Source organism: Balaenoptera physalus (assembly GCF_965194825.1).
Source record: "Balaenoptera physalus genome assembly, chromosome: 15".
Lineage (NCBI taxonomy): Eukaryota > Metazoa > Chordata > Mammalia > Artiodactyla > Balaenopteridae > Balaenoptera > Balaenoptera physalus.
Window position 1 is genome coordinate 73,762,738 of NC_138894.1, and position 19,440 is coordinate 73,782,177.

Genomic DNA, 19,440 nt, shown 5'->3' on the forward strand with positions numbered 1-19,440 from the left:
CATATATTTGCTGTCTACAAGAGACCCACTTCAGATCTAGGGACACATACAGACTGAAAGTGAGGGGAGAGAAAATGTATTCCATAACAATGGAAATCAAAAGAAAGCTGGAGTAGCAATACTCATATCAGGCAAAAAGACTTTAAAATAAAGACTGTTACAAGAGACAAAGAAGGACACTACATGATGATGAAGGGATCAATCCGAGAAGACATAACAATTACAAGTATATATGCACCCAACATAGAAGCACCTCAATTTATAAGGCAAATGCTAACAGTCATAAAAGGAGACATCGACAGTAACACAATAATAGTGGGGGACTCTAACACCCCACTTTTATCAATGAACAGATCATCCAGACAGAAAATCAGTAAGGAAACACAGGACTTAAATGACACACTAGAGGAGATGGACGTAAGTGATATTTATCAAACATTCCTTCCAAAAGCAGCAGAATACACATTCTTCTCAATTGCACATGGAACATTCTCCAGGACTGATCACATGCTGGGCCACAAAGTGAGCCTTGGTAAATTTAAAAGAACTTAAATCATATCAAGCATCTTCTCCGACCACAACACTATGATATTAGAAATTAACTACAAGAAAAAAACTTTAAAAAACACAAACATGTGGTGGCTAAACGATATGCTACTAAACAACCAATGGATCTCACTGAAGATATCAAAGAGGAAATCAAAAAATACCTAGAGACAAATGAAAATGAAAGCATTATGATCCAAAACCTGTGGGACACAGCAAAAGCAGTTCTAAGAGGGAAGTTTACAGCAATAGTCTTACCCCAGGAAACAAGAAAAATCCAAAATAAACAACCTAACCTTACACCTAAAGCAACTAGAGAAAGAAGAGCAAACAAAACCCAAAGTTGGAAGAAGGAAAGAAATCATAAAGATCAGAGCAGAAATGAATGAAATAGAGATGAAGAAAATGATAAAAAAGATCAATGAAACTAAAAGCTGGTTCATTGAAAAGATAAACAAAATTGATACACCTTTAGCCAGTCTCATCAAGAGAACAAGAGAGGGTTCAAATCAGTAAGATTAGAAATGAAAAAGAAGAAGTTATGAAAGACACCACAGAAATACAAAATTTCATAAAAGACTACTACAAACAACTGTATGCCAATAAAATGGGCAACCAGGGAACCCTCTTGCACTGTTGGTGGGAATGTAAATTGATACAGCCACTATGGAGAACAATATGGAGGTTCCTTAAAAAACTAAAAATAGAATTACCGTATGACCCAGCAATCCCACTACTGGGCATATACCCAGAGAAAACCGTAATTCAAAAAGACACATGCACCCGAATGTTCATTGCAGCACTATTTACAATAGCCAGGTCATGGAAGCAACCTAAATGCCCATCAACAGACGAATGGATAAAGAAGATGTGGTACATATATACAATGGAATATTACTCAGCCATAAGAAGGAACGAAATTGAGTCATTTGTTGAGACGTGGATGGATCTAGAGACTGTCATACAGAGTGAAGTAAGTCAGAAAGAGAAAAACAAATATCATATATTAATGCATGTATGTGGAACCTAGAAAAATGGTACAGATGAGCCAGTTTGCAGGGCAGAAGTTGAGACACAGATGTAGAGAATGGACATATGGACACCAAGGGGGGAAAACTGCGGTGGGGTGGGGATGGTGGTGTGCTGAATTGGGCGATCGAGATTGACATGTATACACTGATGTGTATAAAATTGATGCCTAATAAGAACCTGCAGTATAAAAAAACAAACAAAACAACTAATACTAAACTTTCATTGGGTTATTTGTATGGAAATATGTTAATATAAATGTTTCAGACATTACATGAAATTTCTAAAAATCTTATATTTGTATTTGTATGGAAATATGTTAATATAAATGTTTCAGACATTACATGAAATTTTTTAAAATCTTATATTTGTATTTATATGGAAATATGTATGGAAATATGTTAATATAAATGTTTCAGACATTACATGAAATTTCTAAAAATCTTATATGTTCTGGTATAATGTTATAAGTAATAATCCTAGTTATTACTTTAAAATGTATATCTCAGAAATAACTAATTTTCTTGTCAACTGCATTATTATGAACTTTCATCAAATCTTTTACCGTGGTCGTCTTTTGTCATTTACAGACAGTTCTGGGTGTACTCTGATGATTTTGCAAATATGTTCCTATAAAAGGGTTTCATCTTCAAGAAATTCATGGAAAAGACTCTGACAAGTACAGGTTTCTGGTAACTGACTGTACTGCGGAACTGAATGAATAAGCATTTTCAGAACTCTGATGAAAAACTGATGAACTCATAAAAGTGCTAACAAAAGATCAAGATGGAAAAAAACAATTAATTACATGGGACTGAGTGAACTGATGAGGATGAGTGTAATTTTTGTGACTTTCTCTCTGAATTTAAAAAAAAAAAAAAATCCCACAAGGACTCAGAGGCAAAGAATATACAAATCAATTTTCACTGCAAAGTAAAGGAGCTGTTACAGTGGAGGATTACTGGACTGAATGTCAATATTATGACATAGTATGAGTGTGTTTCATGTTTGGTAATTGCAATCATTGTTGCTTTTGTTGTGGTCATCCATGTACAATGCTTGGTGTCAGTCTATTTATCTCTTGTAAAAATAAAATACAGTGTGTGTGTGTGAAAAAAAATAAAAAATAAAAAAATAAAATGGGCAACCTTGGAAGAAATGGACAAACTCTCAGAAAGGTACAATCTCTCAAGACTGAGCCAGGAAGAATTAGAAACTATGAACTGACCAGGAAGAATCAGAAACTATGAACTGACCAGTCACAAGTACTGAAATTGAAACTGTGATTAAAAAACTCGAACAAACAAAAGTCCAGGACTAGATGGCTTCATAGGAAAATTCTATCAAACATTCAGAAAAGAGTTAACACCTATCCTTCTTGAACTATTCCCAAAAAATGCAGAGGAACAAACACTCCCAAACTCATTCTATGAGGCCACCATCACCCTGACACCAAAACCAAAGATACCACCAAAAAAGAAAAGTATAGGCCAACAACACTGATGAACACAGATTCGAAAATGTGCAACAAAACACTAGCAAACCAAATCCAACAATACATTAAGAGGATCATACACCACGATCAAGTGGGACTTATCCCAGGGGATGCAAGAATTTTTCAATATCTGCAAATCCATCAGTGTAATACACCATATCAACAAATTGAAGAATAAAACCATATGATCATCTCAATAGATGAAGAAAAAGCTCTTGACAAAATTCAACACCATTAATGATAAAAACTCTCCAGGAAGTCAGTATAGAAGGAACTAACCTCAACACAATAAAGGCCGCATATGACAAACGTACAGCTAACATCATACTCTACGGTGAAAAGCTGAAAGCATTTCCTCTAAGATCAGGAAGAACACAACAATGTCCATTCTCGCCACTTTTATTCAACATAGTTTTGGAAGTCCTAGCCACGGCAATCAGAGAAAAAAAAGAAATAAAAGCAGTCCAAGTTGGAAAAGAAGTAGTAAAACCGTCACTGTTTGTAGACGACATGATACTATACATAGAAAATCCTAAAGATGCTACCAGAAAACTACTAGACCTCATCAATGAATTCAGTAAAGTTGCAGGATACAAAATTAATGCAGAGAAATCTGTTACATTTCTATAAACTAACAATGAAAGATCAGAAAGAGAAGTTGAAGAAACAATCCCATTTACTGTCACATCAAGAAGAATAAAATACCTAGGAATAAACCTACCTAAGGAGACAAAAGACCTGTACTCTGAAAACCGTAAGACACTGATGAAAGAAATCAAAGACACAAACAGATGGAAGGATATACCATGTTCTTGGGTTGGATGAGTCAATAGTGTCAAAATGACTATACTACTCAAGGCAATCTACAGATTCAATGCAATCCCTATCAAATTATCAATGGCATTTTCCACAGAACTAGAACAAAAATTTTTTTAATTTGTATGGAGACACAAAAGACCCCAAATAGCCAAAGCAATCCTGAGAAAGAAAAACAGAAATGCAGGAACCAGGCTCCCTGACTTCATATTATACTACAAAGCTACAGTCATCAAAACAGTATGGTACTGGCACAAAAACAGAAATATAGATCAATGGAACAGGATGGAAAGCCCAGAAATAAACCCACACATCCATGGTCAACTAATCTACGACAAAGGAGGAAAGACTGTACAATGAAGAAAAGTCAGTCTCTTCAATAAATGGTGCTGGGAAAACTGTACAGCTACCTGTAAAAGAATGATACTAGAACATTCTCAAACACCAGACACAAAAATAAACTCAAAATGAATGAAAGACCTAAAAAGACGCGATACTATAAAACTCTTAGAGAAAAACATAGGAAGGACACTCTTTGACATAAAACACAGCAAGATCTTTTTCAATCCATCTGCTAGAGTAATGGAAATAAAAACAAAAATAAACTAATGGGACCTATTTAAACTCAAAAGCTTTTTCACAGCAGAGGAAACCATAAACAAAACAAAAAGACACCCCACAGAATGGGAGAAAATATTTGCAAACAATGCAACTGACAAGGGATTAATCTCCAAAATTTACAAACAGCTCGTGCAGCTCAATATCAATAAAACAAACAACCCAATCAAAAAATGGGCAGAAGACCTAAATAAATATTTCTCCAAAGACATACAGATGGCCAAGAGGTACATGAAAAGATGCTCAACACTGCTAATTATTAGAGAAATGCAAATCAAAACTACAGTGAGATATCACGTCACACCGATCACAATGGCCATCATCAAAAAGTCTACAAACAATAAATGATGGAGAGGGTGTGGAGAAAATGGAAGCCTCCTACAACTGTTGGTGGGAATGTAAATTAGTAGAGCCACTATGGAAAACAGTATGGAGGGTCCTTAAAAAACTAAAACTAGAACTACCATATGATCCAGCAATCCCACTCCTGGGCATATACCTGGAGAAAACTATGGTTCAAAAGCATACATGCACCCCAATGTTCATTGCAGCACTGTTTATGATAGGCAAGACATGGAAGCAACCTAATGTCCATCAACCAATGAATGGATAAAGCTGTGGTACGTATATACAATGGAATATTACTCTGCCATTAAAAAGAATGAAATAATGCCATTTGCAACAACATGGATAGACCTGGAGATTATCATACTAAGTGAAGTAAGTCAGACAGAGAAAGACAAATATCATATGATATTGCTTGTATGCGGAATCTTAAAAAAAAAAAAAAAAGATAGAAATGCACTTATCCAGAAACACACTCACAAGCTTATGGTTACCAAAGGGGAAGGTGGTGGGGGGGAGAGGACAAATTGGGAGTTTGGGATTGACATATACACACATTATATTTAAAATAGATAACCAACAAGGACCTACTGTATAGCAAAGGGAACTCTGCTCAATGTTCTGTAATAACCTAAATGGGAAAAGAATTTGAAAAAGAAGAGATACATGTATATTAAATAAATAAATAAGACCAAAAAAAAAAAAAAGAAGCAAGAGAAATACAAAATATAATAAAACAGGGCTTCCCTGGTGGCGCAGTGGTTAAGAATCCACCTGCCAAGGCAGGGGACACGGGTTTGAGGTCTTGTCAGGGAAGATCCCAGATGCCGTGGAGTGACTAAGCCCATGTGCCACAGCTACTGAGCCTGCATTCTAGAGCCCATGAGCCACAACTACTGAAGCCCACGCACCTAGAGCCCATACTCTGCAACAAGAGAAGCCACTGCAATGAGAAGCCCACACACCACAACGAAGAGTAGCCCCCGCTCGCCGCAACCAGAGAAAACCCGCATGCAGCAACGAAGACCCAATGCAGCCAAAAATAAAATAAATAAAATAAAAATAAATATAAATAAATAAATAAATAAAATAAACGGAAATGCAATATAAAATTAACAATGTAAAAATTCTTCAGTCTGCATCTTTAGATTTTTTGCATTTTACTAAAGTATATACCCCAGTGAAGGAAAATAAAATTCATTAGGAATATGGAAGAAACTCAATTTTGGAATATAGCCCTTAAATACATATTTTATTTCAAGAACATGAATTACTTCATTTCTCTCTTTCATTTAAAGGGGGAAATACAAAAACTAATGTGCTTCTTATGTAACACGAATATGTTTCTTCTAATATTTGACTAAATCTGACTCTAACAAAATACAAATCAATAGGCTAGGCCACTTTGGTATGGTCACTTTGGTATGGTCTCTTTCTCTGCTGTTTAACTTACCACAGGTAGCGTGAGCCAGGTTGCCACAAGGCGGTTGTTGATCCAGCGATACCAAGATGGGTTTATAAACATCAAAGGTAAAAAGGGACCCAGCATGAAAATGCTTCCAAAAAAGCTTCCCCAAAACAGAGTGAGTATAAAGTATATCCCTCTCCATGACACCATGATTCTGAAAGACACAAAAAAAATCGATATATTTTGTTACTGTAACTGCCCAAATTCAATTTCAGAATGATACATGTAATAATCTTTAATTATAGGGCTACAGAATGGGCCCTGATAAAGAATATGAGCTTGACTGCCCTCTTACATGACCTACAGGTCTAACAAGTCAGAACATTAGAAATGGATACTCTCCCCCAAAAGAGATATATTTATCAGTGGAACAGAATACAGAGCCCAGAAATAAACCCACACACCTATGGTCAATGAATCTTCGACAGGAAATCCCTGATGGTCCAGTGGTTAGGACTCTGCGCTTCCACTGCAGGGGGCACAGATTGGATCCCTGGCTGGGGAACTAAGATTCTGTATGCCAGGTGGCGCAGCCAAAAAAAAAAAAAACTTTGACAATGCAAGCAAGAATATACAATGGAGAAAAGACAATCTCTTCAGCAAGTGGTGCTGGGAAAGCTGGACAGCCACATGTTAATCAATGAAGTTAGAACATACCCTCACACCATACACAAATATAAACTCAAAATGGCTTAAATATAGGACATGACACCATAAAACTCCTAGAAGAGAACACAGGCAAAACATTCCCTGACTTAGCAATGTTTCCTTAGGTCAGTCTCCCAAGGCAACAGAAGTTAAAAGCAAAAATAAACAAATGGCAACTAATCAAACCTATAAGCTTTTACACTGCAAAGGAAACCACAAACAAAACGAAAAGACAACCTACGAATGGGAGAAAATATCTGCCAACAATTTGACTGACGAGGCCTTAATTACCAACATATACAAACAGCTCATACAATTCAATAACAAAAAAACAACCCAATCAAAAAATGGGCAGAAAACCTAAATAAATATTTCTCCAAAGAAGACATACAGATGCTCAATAGGCACATGAAAAGATGCTCAACATCGCTAATTAGTAGAGAAATACAAATCAAAACTACAATGAGGTACCTCACACTGGTCAGAATGGTCACTGAAAAGTCTACAAATAACAAATGCTGGAGAGGGTGTGGAGAAAAGAGAACCTTCCTACACTGTTGGTGGGAATGTAAATTGGTGCAGCCACCATGGAAAACAGTATGGAGGTTCCTTCAAAAACTAAAAATAGAGCTACCATATGATCCAGCAATCCCACTCCTGGGCATTTATCCAGAGAAAACCAAAATCCGAAAAGATATGTGCACCTCAGTGTTCACAGTAGTACTATTTACAATAGTCAAGACACGGAAGCAACCTAAATGTCCACTGGCAGATGAATAGACAAAGAAGATGAGTTATATATACAAAATGGAGTACTACTCAGCCATAAAAAGTAATGAAATAATGCCATTTACAGCAACATGGATGGACCTAGAGATTATCATACTAAGTGAAGTAAATCAGAAAGAGAAAGACAAATACCATATGCTATCACTTATACATGGAATCTAAAATATGACAGAAATGAACTTATTTATGAAACAGAAACAGACTCAGTCATAGAAAACAAACTTATGGTTACCAAAGGGGAAAGGGGGTGGGGGAGGGAAGCGGTAGGAGTTTTGGATTAGCAGTACAACAACAAGGTAAACAACAATGTCCTGCTGTATAGCACAGGGAATTAAATTCAATATTCTGTAATAAACCATAATGGAAAAGAATATGAAAAAGAATACATATATATATGTATAACTGAATCGCTCTGCTGTATAGCAGAAACTAACACATTATAAATCAACTTTTCTCTTTTTTTTTAAATTGAAATAAAGAAAAAAAAGAGATACTCTCAACTGACCTCCCCCCAAAAAGAAAAAAGCTGTTTAAAAAGCCTTGCTTTTTGTTCAGCTTATTAGTATTAACATAAAACTGTATATTTTCTTTTCCAAGACGTTATCCAACACAAAATTTTAAAATATTCCAGAGTTTTTTTTTTAATCTCTTCCTATAAAAAGTAGATTTAATGGACTAAGAACTGCGGAACAGCTTCCTAAGGGTGACTGTGCCTAAAAGTGATGGCAATTTTACAGAGTGCACTAAAAAAGAATTTTTTAAATCTAGAAATATTAATTCTTTACATTAGAACCTAAAACTAATATCTTTGGGCAATTGGTTTTTATGAGCTGAAAGGTTAAGTAGAAGTCAGACTCCTCACTCACTTTCTTAAATTATTTGCCAATGGATTACTTTTGAGGGTCCTCATAATCAGATGAACAAAATATTGATGTTTTAAAAATAAACTGTTGGAAGCACAGTCTAAAATGAATAATCAAACATTTGATTTTACGACCTAAACTCTATGAGAGCAAAAACATGGTTTGCTTCAGGATAATAAAACCATTGGAAACATTAAAACCATGAAAACAATAATGGCCTTAAAATTTATATATTAAAAAAGGTATTTCAGGGCTTCCCTGGTGGCGCAGTGGTTAGGAGTCCACCTGCCAACGCGGGGGACACAGGTTCGAGCCCTGGTCCAGGAAGATCCCACATGCCACGGAGCAACTAAGCCCATGCACCACTACTACTGAGCCTGCGTGCCACAACTACTGAAGCCCGTGCGCCTAGAGCCTGTGCTCCGCAACAAGAGAAGCCACCGCAATGAGAAGCCCGCGCACCGCAACAAAGAGGGGCCCCCACTTGCCGCAACTAGAGAAAGCCCGCACGCAGCAATGAAGACCCAGCGCAGCCAAAAATAAAATAAATTAAAAAAAAAAAAAGGTATTTCAGCAATTAAGACCTCTGAATATTTTTTTTAATATGTTTTATTTTGTTTATTCATTTATTTATTTGGTTGCGCCGGGTCTTAGTTGCAGTCGGTGGGCTCCTTAGTTGTGGCATGCAAACTCTTAGTTGCAGCATGAATGTGGGATCTAGTTCCCTGACCAGGGAACGAACCCGGGCCCCCTGCATTGGGAGTGTGGAGTCTTTAAGACCTCTGAATATTTGAAAAGACTCACAACAGGAAAAAGAAATAAAATTTCAAATGTCATGGTGCTTTAAAAAATGTCAGTCAGACAAACAAAACAGGTCAAGTCTCTTACACCGAATCAAGTTTTTCTGCATATTTGGTATATTTTTAAATCTCTACCAATACGTGACAGTGTTATATACAAAATCCTTCAAAGTACAAATAGAACAAATATCTGCTAAGAACTGGCTTTCTGCTAAACTCTAGATCTGAACTTCTAAGAAGCGGGTTGAGGGAGTGAGGGTGGAGAAAAAGAACACTGGAAAACAGTAGCCAAACAATTTGCTCACACAGCGCCCAGGATGGTCTGTAGTTCTACACACCCTTGGCTTTGCTTTCTCTGAGGCTCAGCTCCTCCTCTTTGCATTAAAAGACACTATAGGCCACTTCTCTCCAGTCTAAAATAATAATTAAAAAAGAGCTGCTAAATTTAGTATTCTCAACCCCTATTTCCTTTCAAAACCCCTGCCCCCAAAATATCCCTGCAGTGCTACTACTCGATTTGAAAACCCCCCTGTAACTACCTTTTTTTAAATCTACTGTTTGTTTCTGCCATTAGCTAGCTCTCTGTTTAGATACTCACCCCTCAACTCCCTGAAGGGCTATACTTCACATTACATCTATATACAACTACCTCCCCATCAAAGGCTCTGACATGCTTCTTCCTCACTTACTAAACTACTTCTCATTTGATGTCATTAAAAGGAAAAAAATTATAGTTAAAGGAGCTTAGGTATCATCTAACAGAATCTTTTCAATTTACAGTGATGAAACTAAGGACCAGAAGAGTTAAGAGATGTGTCACATGAATATACTGGGATTACTCAAACCAAGTCTAATCTAAAATTACTTTTCCATCCTACTCCTGTTTCTTCCCTAACCTCTCAATCATGTGTACAGTGATTCAATAAACATGCAAAGAGATTCCTACTGTGTGTCAGGCCCTGTGCCAGTCATTTGGGGATACAACAGTGAACATGACAGACATACCAAGCTCTTACAAATCTAACAGTCTCTCCAGCTCCTCCTTATTAACTCTGCATTTAATCTAGCCCTATTCTCTCTCTTCTTCCAAGTCTCGAGGATTTGATAGAAAACTTGGTTAAGAATTATGCTAGCTACACGCTTATTTAGAATAACTAAAATTAAAAAAAAAACAACTGGCTAAACCAAGTGCCGGGAAGGATGCAGAGCAACCAGAACTCACACACGCTGCTGGTGGGAATGCAAAATGATATGGCCACTTTGGAAAACAGCTTTACAGTTTCTTAAAATATTAAATGTACATTTACGATATAACCCAGCAATCCCACTACTGAATATCCAGGACAAATTGAAAACTTACATTAACACACAAACCTGCACACAATTGTTTTCAGCAGGATTATTCATAATTGCAAAAAACTAGAAACAACCCAAATGTCAGTCACAGGTGAGGGGATAAACACACTCTAATACATCCATAGAAAAGAATACTACTCAGCAGTGAAAAAACATATGACTGATACATGCAACATCTGGGGTTAACGTCAAATGCATTATGCTGAGTGAAGGAAGCCAGGCTCAAAAGGCATGATTTCTTTTTAACTGTATGTTTTCATTTATGTGACATTCTGGAAAAGGCAAAACTATACGGAGGGAACAGATCAGTGGTTGTCCAAAGGTTAGGGGTAGGGGGAGTGTTTGACTGTGAAGGGGTAGCACAAGGGAAGTTTTAGGGGTTGAGGAAACTGTTCTATTTCCCAACTGCAGTGATGGTTACAAGACTATGCATTTGTTGAAGTTCACAAAACGTATATTTACTGATCTTTACTGTATGCAGATTAAGAACTAAATTAAAAAGATTATGCTATGTGAGATAAAATCTGATAGAATATTCATTAAGCTCTTATGATCTGGGGAATTCTACACGTCTGGATTATTTCAATTATAATGACATCTAAACTATGTCAAGCTTTTAGAATACGCCAGGCACTGTTTCATATATTTTAAATGTGTGAACCTGTTTAATACTCACAATAATCCCATGGTGTAGATATTTTCATTACCCCACACTTTATATATAAGGATACGGAGGCACAAAGTGGTTAAGTAATATGCTCAAGATTATACAGCTAGGAAATGGCAGAGCCGGGATTTGAACCCAGGTAATGTGGTGTCAGAGTCCATGCTCCGTCTAAAATTCAACATTATGTTCTTTTTCAAGCTCATACTTCTTTTGTAATTAAACACACACACTTTAAAATAAACAGTATACAAAATCAAGATGTCATAAATCTAAACCAAATTATTAATATCTCATACAAAAATTATTCTGAATGTTAGAGAAGTTTATAGGAACTTAGTGAGGAAATCTAACGTCTTCTTACCTTAACACTCCCTAGTACTTAACATATAGCATACAAAAACTTGGGGAGAGCTGAGGATGGGGGTTGCCAGCTTCTGCTGGAAAAAAATCTGGTTAAATAACTGGTAAATGAACCACCTAATCTTTTAAAATCCTTTAAAATAAGGGCCACATCACTGCAAAGGTAATCACAAACACCGTAATTTAATATTTCTGTGCATTCTCTGTATAATACTGATAGCGTTCTCAAAAAATAAAAGCCATTTGGAAAAGAAATAATCATAGTTTTAAAATGGCATATCCATTTTATTGCCGAGTACAGATACACAGAACTAAACTGTAGATCTTCTTGAAAAGCTATGCCTACTTCTGTGTAACCCAGGAACTTTTCCCCTTAAGACCACTGCCCCTTCACAATGAGTTAAGATCTCTTACCCACTAACTTCCTAGCTCATAATCTGATTCTGATTCTGATGCTTGCCCTTGTCTAACCATCTGTGGTTCCAATGACTACAATGCCAAGCAAAGGCAGGAACCAAAACACAGCCCACCTGGACTTCTTATTCAGTTGCACATATTATTCCTAGAGTATGACAATGTGGGAGGATACTCCCTGACAAGGATTAAGGGACTCTATTAGGGATACTTACAGTTCCTTGCTCAGGAAGGAAAGACGTTTTACTTCATAAAATTTCCTTAGTTTTTTAAATTCACATAACAATTCAAATATTAACTAGCATTGCTCTCATAGTCTAGGAGGGAAGCTAAGTGTGCTAAGAAACGATTGCAATTTGGTGTGATACATACTATAATAGAGGTATGTAACAGGTGTTAAGGATAGATCAAAGCAAGGCAAGATGCGCTCTGCTAAAAGGGATTAAAGAAGGTGTTAGACACTTAGAGGATGAGAAATTGGGGGAGGGAAGAGATTACTACAGACAATAAAACAAAACATGTAGGGCTTCCCTGGTGGCGCAGTGGTTAAGAATCCGCCTGCCAACCCAGGAGACACGGGTTCAAACCCTGGTTCAGGAAGATCCCACATGCCGCAGAGCAACTAAGCCAGTGCGCCACAACTACTGAGCCTGCGCTCTAGAGCCCGTGAGCCACAATTACTGAAGCCCGCGTGCCTAGAGCCCGTGCTCTGCAACAAGAGAAGCCAAGACAATGAGAAGCCCGCGCACCACAATGAAGAGTAGCCCCCGCTCGCTGCAACTACAGAAGACCGGCGCACAGCAACGAAGGCCCAGCACGGCCAAAAATAAAAACAAATAAATAAATAAATTTAAAACAAACAAAAAAACATGTAGAGTCACAGAAATTTGAAACAGCATGGCTTAAACAAGGAACTGTAACGCATTACATATTAATGAGGTATAGGGTATACATCGGGGAGCTGCAAGAAATCAAGAAGACCTAGGTCCTAAAGACAAAGTGCACACACCCAGGGCAGGATAGACAAGAATACCACCTTGAGCATGTCACCATGGGTGGGAAAAAACCTAAGGCATATGACTCATGTTTTAGAATAAATGTCAAAAGTGACATGGTGTAGATAAGCCTGGACTCAATAAAACCAACCTGTATACTGATTAAGAGCAAAGAGCTTCTCCGCCCTCTAAAACAGTGCACGGGGACTGTCAGCAAAAATCCAGCATTGACAGATACCGGTATCAAAGAGGTCTGTGAACCAGGAGCACCTGATCCAGTTCCACCTCTCAACAGCCTGATGATCATGACCACACCACTTAACCAGGATGCTCACAGGTGAGGAAGTTAGGAAAAATTCCCTCAAATTTTGAGCACCTAATATTTGCCAGGCACTTTACAAAAGGCTCTCGATATTTACATACTTAACACCTACAGATTCATATTCATGAACAACCCAAAGGTTCATGACATGTAAGTAATCTGTAATTTTGCTGAAACTCAATGTTGAAATTTGAATATTGCAAAACTAGTGTCAAAAAACAAATCATTTAGGTAGTAATAATCTGGCCAACTATCCAGTTGAAAATGTTAAAGATAGTTTTTTTTAAAGGCCCATTGAGTATCCTAATCTCAATGGGCCTTTAGTCTGTTCTACTTACTGCACATGAGCCATAGTGGATTTATAAATTGGAGGTTTTATTATCAAAAGACCTTGCTATAAACCTTGATAATGTCAAATGTGTCCTAAAATAGTCACTTTACCAAACATTCTCCTCCAATTTAAACAAAAGCCTCAAAAATAAGATATTAATTATATCAGTGGTATTTACAGGTGAAGAACTATGGGACTTGGTTCTCTTAATGAAAAGTCCCTAACACTGTTTATACTGAGAGAGGTGAGATAAAGAACCTATTACCAGGGGCATTCCTGGAAAATGCAGTGGAGAATCTAGAACTGGGACCAGTAAGACTTAAAGGCCAAAAAGTAAATACTGAGTAATAAAAGTAATATGAAGAGTTAAGCATATTGTTTCAGTCTTTGTCTTCTCTGGAGAAAGTAAAACAGAGTTTCTGGGCTGGGGGACACACAGCTGAGGGCAGTAACTGCTCTAAGAACCGTGGGATTGAGTAACCATATACCTACTGAATCGCGAATGCTGAGACCCCACAGAGTCTTCCCTCCTTGAGCTCTCAAATGACTGCAACAAGATTTTAGTCCTGGTCCAGTGCACTCCAATAAAACTTTCTGCAATGATGGAAATGTTCAATAGCTGTGCTGTCCAACATGGCAGCCATTAACTACATGTGGCCACTGAGCCCTTGAAATTTGGCTAGTTCAACTGGGGAACTGAATTATTAATTTAATGGTATTTAAATTTAAGTAGCCACATGTGGCCACTGTATTGAATATGAATAGCACAGCTCTATGCTGACTTACTGGAGCACACTTCTCTGAGGAGTCTGACCAGACCATGAGGAAAGATGAAAATATAGGAGTACTGGTGGTTCCCTTTTTATTAGCTGTAATAAAAAGTCCAGCTAATCACCCTGCAGTGAAGCCCAAAGTTCATATAACCCTCACCTCTATGCAAGCTTCTTTGTAAGTCCCCTATTTTTTTACTGTGAGTAGATTATGAGACATCTGAGGAAAGACTTTAACATGACATTAGATACCAAAACAAACAGAAAAAAGTATACTTGAAAGAAACAAACTATTCAGGGAGAAAAAAACTATCTTTAACATTTTCAGAAAAACAAGAGATACTGCATCTGGTAGACAAGAATAATATGTACTTGTGGGGAAAAAAACTTTTAATAAAATGAAGAATGGAAACATTCAGAGAATGAGAGCTACTGGAAGTTTAAAACACAGCAAATGTTTAGTAAAAACATTAGCAAAAATGAAACACTCAACAGAAGAGTTAGAAAATAAAGCTGAAGAAATCCCCCCAAAAGTCAAGCAGAAGATAAAGAGATGGAAAGTAGAAAGAATATTAGAGGACCAAGACAGAGGTCTCATAGGCAAATCGTATAAACTTCAAAAAGAAAGTAGTGAGAAACTGAAGGGGAGGAAATCAGCAACAAAATAATTCAAAGAAACTCCCCAGAACAGGAGGACATGACACTCCACTTTAACAGAGTCTACTGAAAGCTAGGATAATGGATGAAAACAAATGCTCACCAGGGCACATCGCTGTAACTTTCAGAATAGAGGAAATGATGGACATTCTACAAAACCTCCGGAAGGGATGAAAATGGGTCACATGTAAAGGATCAAAAATTAGACTGGATTTGGACTCAGCAGCAATACCAGAAGCAAGATTAAAACAGAACAATGCCTACAAAATTCTCAAGAAAATTATTCCATCCAGTCACTCTTTCAATCAAGTGTAAGGATAGTAAAAACACTATCGCAAGGTCTCAAAGTTACCTCCCATACAATCTTTTTTCAAGAAGCTATTGGAAAACGGGCTGCTAAAACAAAAGAGTAAACAAGACTGAGGGAGACTTGAAATACAGGAAACAAGAGATCCAACACCTGTGAGAACCTCCAAAATGATCACGAAGGGAGATCCCAGGGTGACAGTTGTGCATAAAACAGAGAAGGCATCCAATCTAAACAAACTGGGGGAGGGTGACTCAAGAGAAAGACTCTTTGAAAGCTGTATCACCAAAATCCTTGCTGCTAAACAAACCATCTTTTTTTGAGCCAAGAACAGAATGCCCAGGTAAAGCTGGCACAGATTCTAATCTGTACTTGGCTTCTTGAACATGTGCTAGTAAAATTCCTGTTCTCTCTTCCATCCACAGCTGCCAGATCAGCTGATGACACTCATTTTATCTATCCTAAGTACTCTGCTCTGACCTACTCCTGAGAGGTGGAGGGAGGGCATGGTGAATTTAGAAGCATTATTCCTACCGGAGAGTCAACACCTGCAGAGTCCTGACTGTGGTGAGCCCTCCACAGTAGTTTTCCAGGACTTATTTATGCATGAACCTGCCCACTGCCTTCCCCTAAAAAAGGATCTATCTGGTGAATCCTCTGGGAAGCTGAGGTCTGACTATCACCCAGAGACTCTGTACCTGTAGAAGCCTTCATCTATCTGGTGGCAGCAGTGTTTGATGGCAGTGTTTGATAGATTACGCTGACTTCTCAAGTTCTCAATAAATAAATAAATAAATTGTATAGGGATACATAGATAGGTAAAATTTTAAAGTAAAACAACAATCAACATAAAAGGATACTAGCTGTCGTGGTGGGGCACACAGGAGGCTTCTAAAGTTACTGGTAATATTCTATTTCTTAAGTATGGTGGCTATTTATATGTTCACCAACAATGACTTTTACTCTATCAGCGGCAATTTTTGCCAATCTGCACACACACCATATATCATACACTCTTCTAATTATATGCTACATTAGCAAAAGCAACAAAAACGGTTTTAGTTATTACCATCCTTGGTGGAAACGGAAAAAACACAGCTTTCACTTGTTAATTCATGTATTTCTATATTACCCTAATTTTATAAAGAATAAACATATAATTTACAATTAAAGATATTTTAATTATAAAAATTTTAAGAACACATTAATTCAGGTTAGGATGATCTCTCTCTGTTATAATCCGTAATCAAATACTCTGCCAGAAAAAGCAGTCCTTGGGAATCAGTGGAGACAAATATATGGGACAAGTTTATAATTTTTCTAAGACCGCTCCAAAATAAATAAACAACATGTTGATCCTGATTCAAGTGACAAAATCAAATACATCAGATGAGAGCGTGAACACTAATGTCAATCACTGCATATATACGATATGTAATAATAGTTATTGCAAAATATCGCTTCACAATGAAAATGAAAACGTTTTAACAGTCAGCTAAAACAATCATAGCCTGATTATTGAGATTATTCCACAAACTGAAAATTAACTGTTAACTATTTAAACAGTTTAAGCAAATGCTCTTTACGCTCTAATTTTGTAACCTAGGTGAATACTTCACTTATACAATCGCACTGATTTAGTTTTTTCACAAACATAAGTGAAATGTTTATGAGCTGATTAATTTCTTTTAAATCCACCAATACATTTCTAAATCCCTGGATGCATGTTAATTTGCATGACCTGATTTTGACGAACATGTCTTCATTTTTTGGAATTTAATAACATAAACACATCTGTCAACTGATGAAATGGTGTGCTTCTTTATTCCCCAGTGACAACTGTATTTGTTTTCCTTTCAAGTCCCGAAAGACAGAGGCTCAAAGCTAAATTTAACATCCAATTTTAGAAGCAAAGATTATGGTTATTATTATCTTTTTCTCCTCTTACAATCTTATATTTTTATTCTTATTGGCATTATTGCCATATGTCTTTCATTGTAAATCACTTTAAATTCTTTTAGGAAGCAGACTATTAATTAAAAATAAATTTAGGACTTCCCTGTGGCCCAGCGGTTAAGAATCCACCTGCCAATGCAGGGGACATGGGTTCGAGCCCTGGTCTGGGAAGATCCCACATGCCGCGGAGCAACTAAGCCCGTGTGCCACAACTACTGAGCCTGCGCTCTAGAGCCCGCGAGCCACAACTACTGAGCCCACGAGCCGCAACTACTGAAGCCCGTGCGCCACAACTACTGAGCCTGCGCTCTAGAGCCCGCGAGCCACAACTACTGAGCCCACGAGCCGCAACTACTGAAGCCCGTGCGCCACAACTACTGAGCCTGCGCTCTAGAGCCCGTGAGCCACAACTACTGAGCCCACGAGCTGCAACTACTGAAGCCCGTGCGCCACAACTACTGAGCCTGCGCTCTAGAGCCCGCGAGCCACAACTACTGAGCCCACGAGCCGCAACTACTGAAGCCTGTGCGCCTAGAGCCCGTGCTCTGCAACAAGAGAAGCCACCACAATGAGAAGCCCGCGCACCACAACGAAGAGTAGTCCCCGCTCGCCGCAATTAGAGAAAGCCTGTGCGCAGCAATAAAGACCCAACGCAGCCAAAAATAAACAAATAAATAAATAAATTTAAACACTGTCACCTATAGTGACCTTATTTATGTTTACACATTTTACTAATTAAAAAAAATACAAAAGAAACTAGGTCTCTACTAAAGCATAGTGTTAGGAAACCACTAGAAATTTGTATTTAACAGTTTATGTTCTAGGTATTCTGAAGACAAAAAAGTATACTCCTTTATAAGCAAATCGCCAAAAAAAAATAAACCAAAAAGACAGAACTTAAAACACCTCTGCTTATCAATTAAGCACTTATAATGCAACCAGGGGAAGCTAAAAGGATAATGTTTAAAGGTGCTCTGGCACATTTACCAGTTTGGGAAACCAACAGACAATAACAGGAAAGGGACAAACTATATGGTTTCATTCTTCCTGAAGCAGCACGAGAGAATAATACTTTCCCAGATACAAAAAGAAAGTAGAAGGTTAAGCAGCATTCTAGTTACAGAGCACTCAGAAGAAATAAAACCAGTTTACAAATTCTGACAAAACACAGCAGGACAGCTAAAGAGCAGAATAGAGTCAAACCTTAGCTCTACCCAAAAATGAAGCAAGAACTTTCAACGATCAACTGGAATTCAGTAAACAAGTCTGTTAACTCCCTGGTGGGGGAGTCTACCCTGAGTTCTCAGAACTGTATACAGACATTTGCGGTTATATAAAATGACGCTACTTATCTATTGAAGTTTAGTGAGAGAAGAAATTATCTGTATAAATATTCACAGATCTCTACGCTGATACAATTCTTTTACTTAAAATGTATTCAAAAGTTAATACTGAGAAAGAAGCAGAGAGTATATACCGTATAACTCTACTTACCTAACATTCAAAAGCATAGAAACGGATTTATAATATTAGAAGTAAGGACACTAGTTATCCTGGGAGGTGCAGAGCAGGAATAGTAGCTGCAAGGGGCACCAGGGGCCTTCGAGGGCTTTGGCAACACTGTTTCTTATCTGGTGCTCGTTACACACGGCGTATTCACTTTATGAAAATTCACTGAGCTGTATACTTGCGGTTTATGCACTTTTCTATATGTATATTTCAACAATATTTACCCCCAAAGTTATCATTTAAACTGGATACTTTATAAGTAATCCAATTCAATATATGCAGTTTATAGGAAGAAAATACAAATGGTCAAGTCAATAAAGTTCAACCTCACTATTTTCTGGAAAATGCAAAAGTGAAACAACAAAACACCATTTCTTCT

General features: G+C 37.4%; 1 protein-coding gene across 6 annotated transcripts in view; it reads right to left on the bottom strand.

The window, feature by feature from the left end:
- The window catches only part of LCLAT1 (lysocardiolipin acyltransferase 1), a 261,860-nt gene that overhangs the window by 127,192 nt on the left and 115,228 nt on the right, over positions 1-19,440 (bottom strand). For 5 of the 6 annotated variants that reach the window (XM_082426157.1, XM_082426159.1, XM_082426158.1 and 2 more), the window contains one exon: positions 6,303-6,471. The exons of the other annotated variant lie outside the window; for it this stretch is intronic. In XM_082426157.1, coding sequence (XP_082282283.1) covers positions 6,303-6,471 — 169 coding nt within the window. Of the gene's footprint in view, positions 1-6,302; positions 6,472-19,440 lie in introns of those variants that run through there. 6 annotated transcript variants of the gene reach the window in all.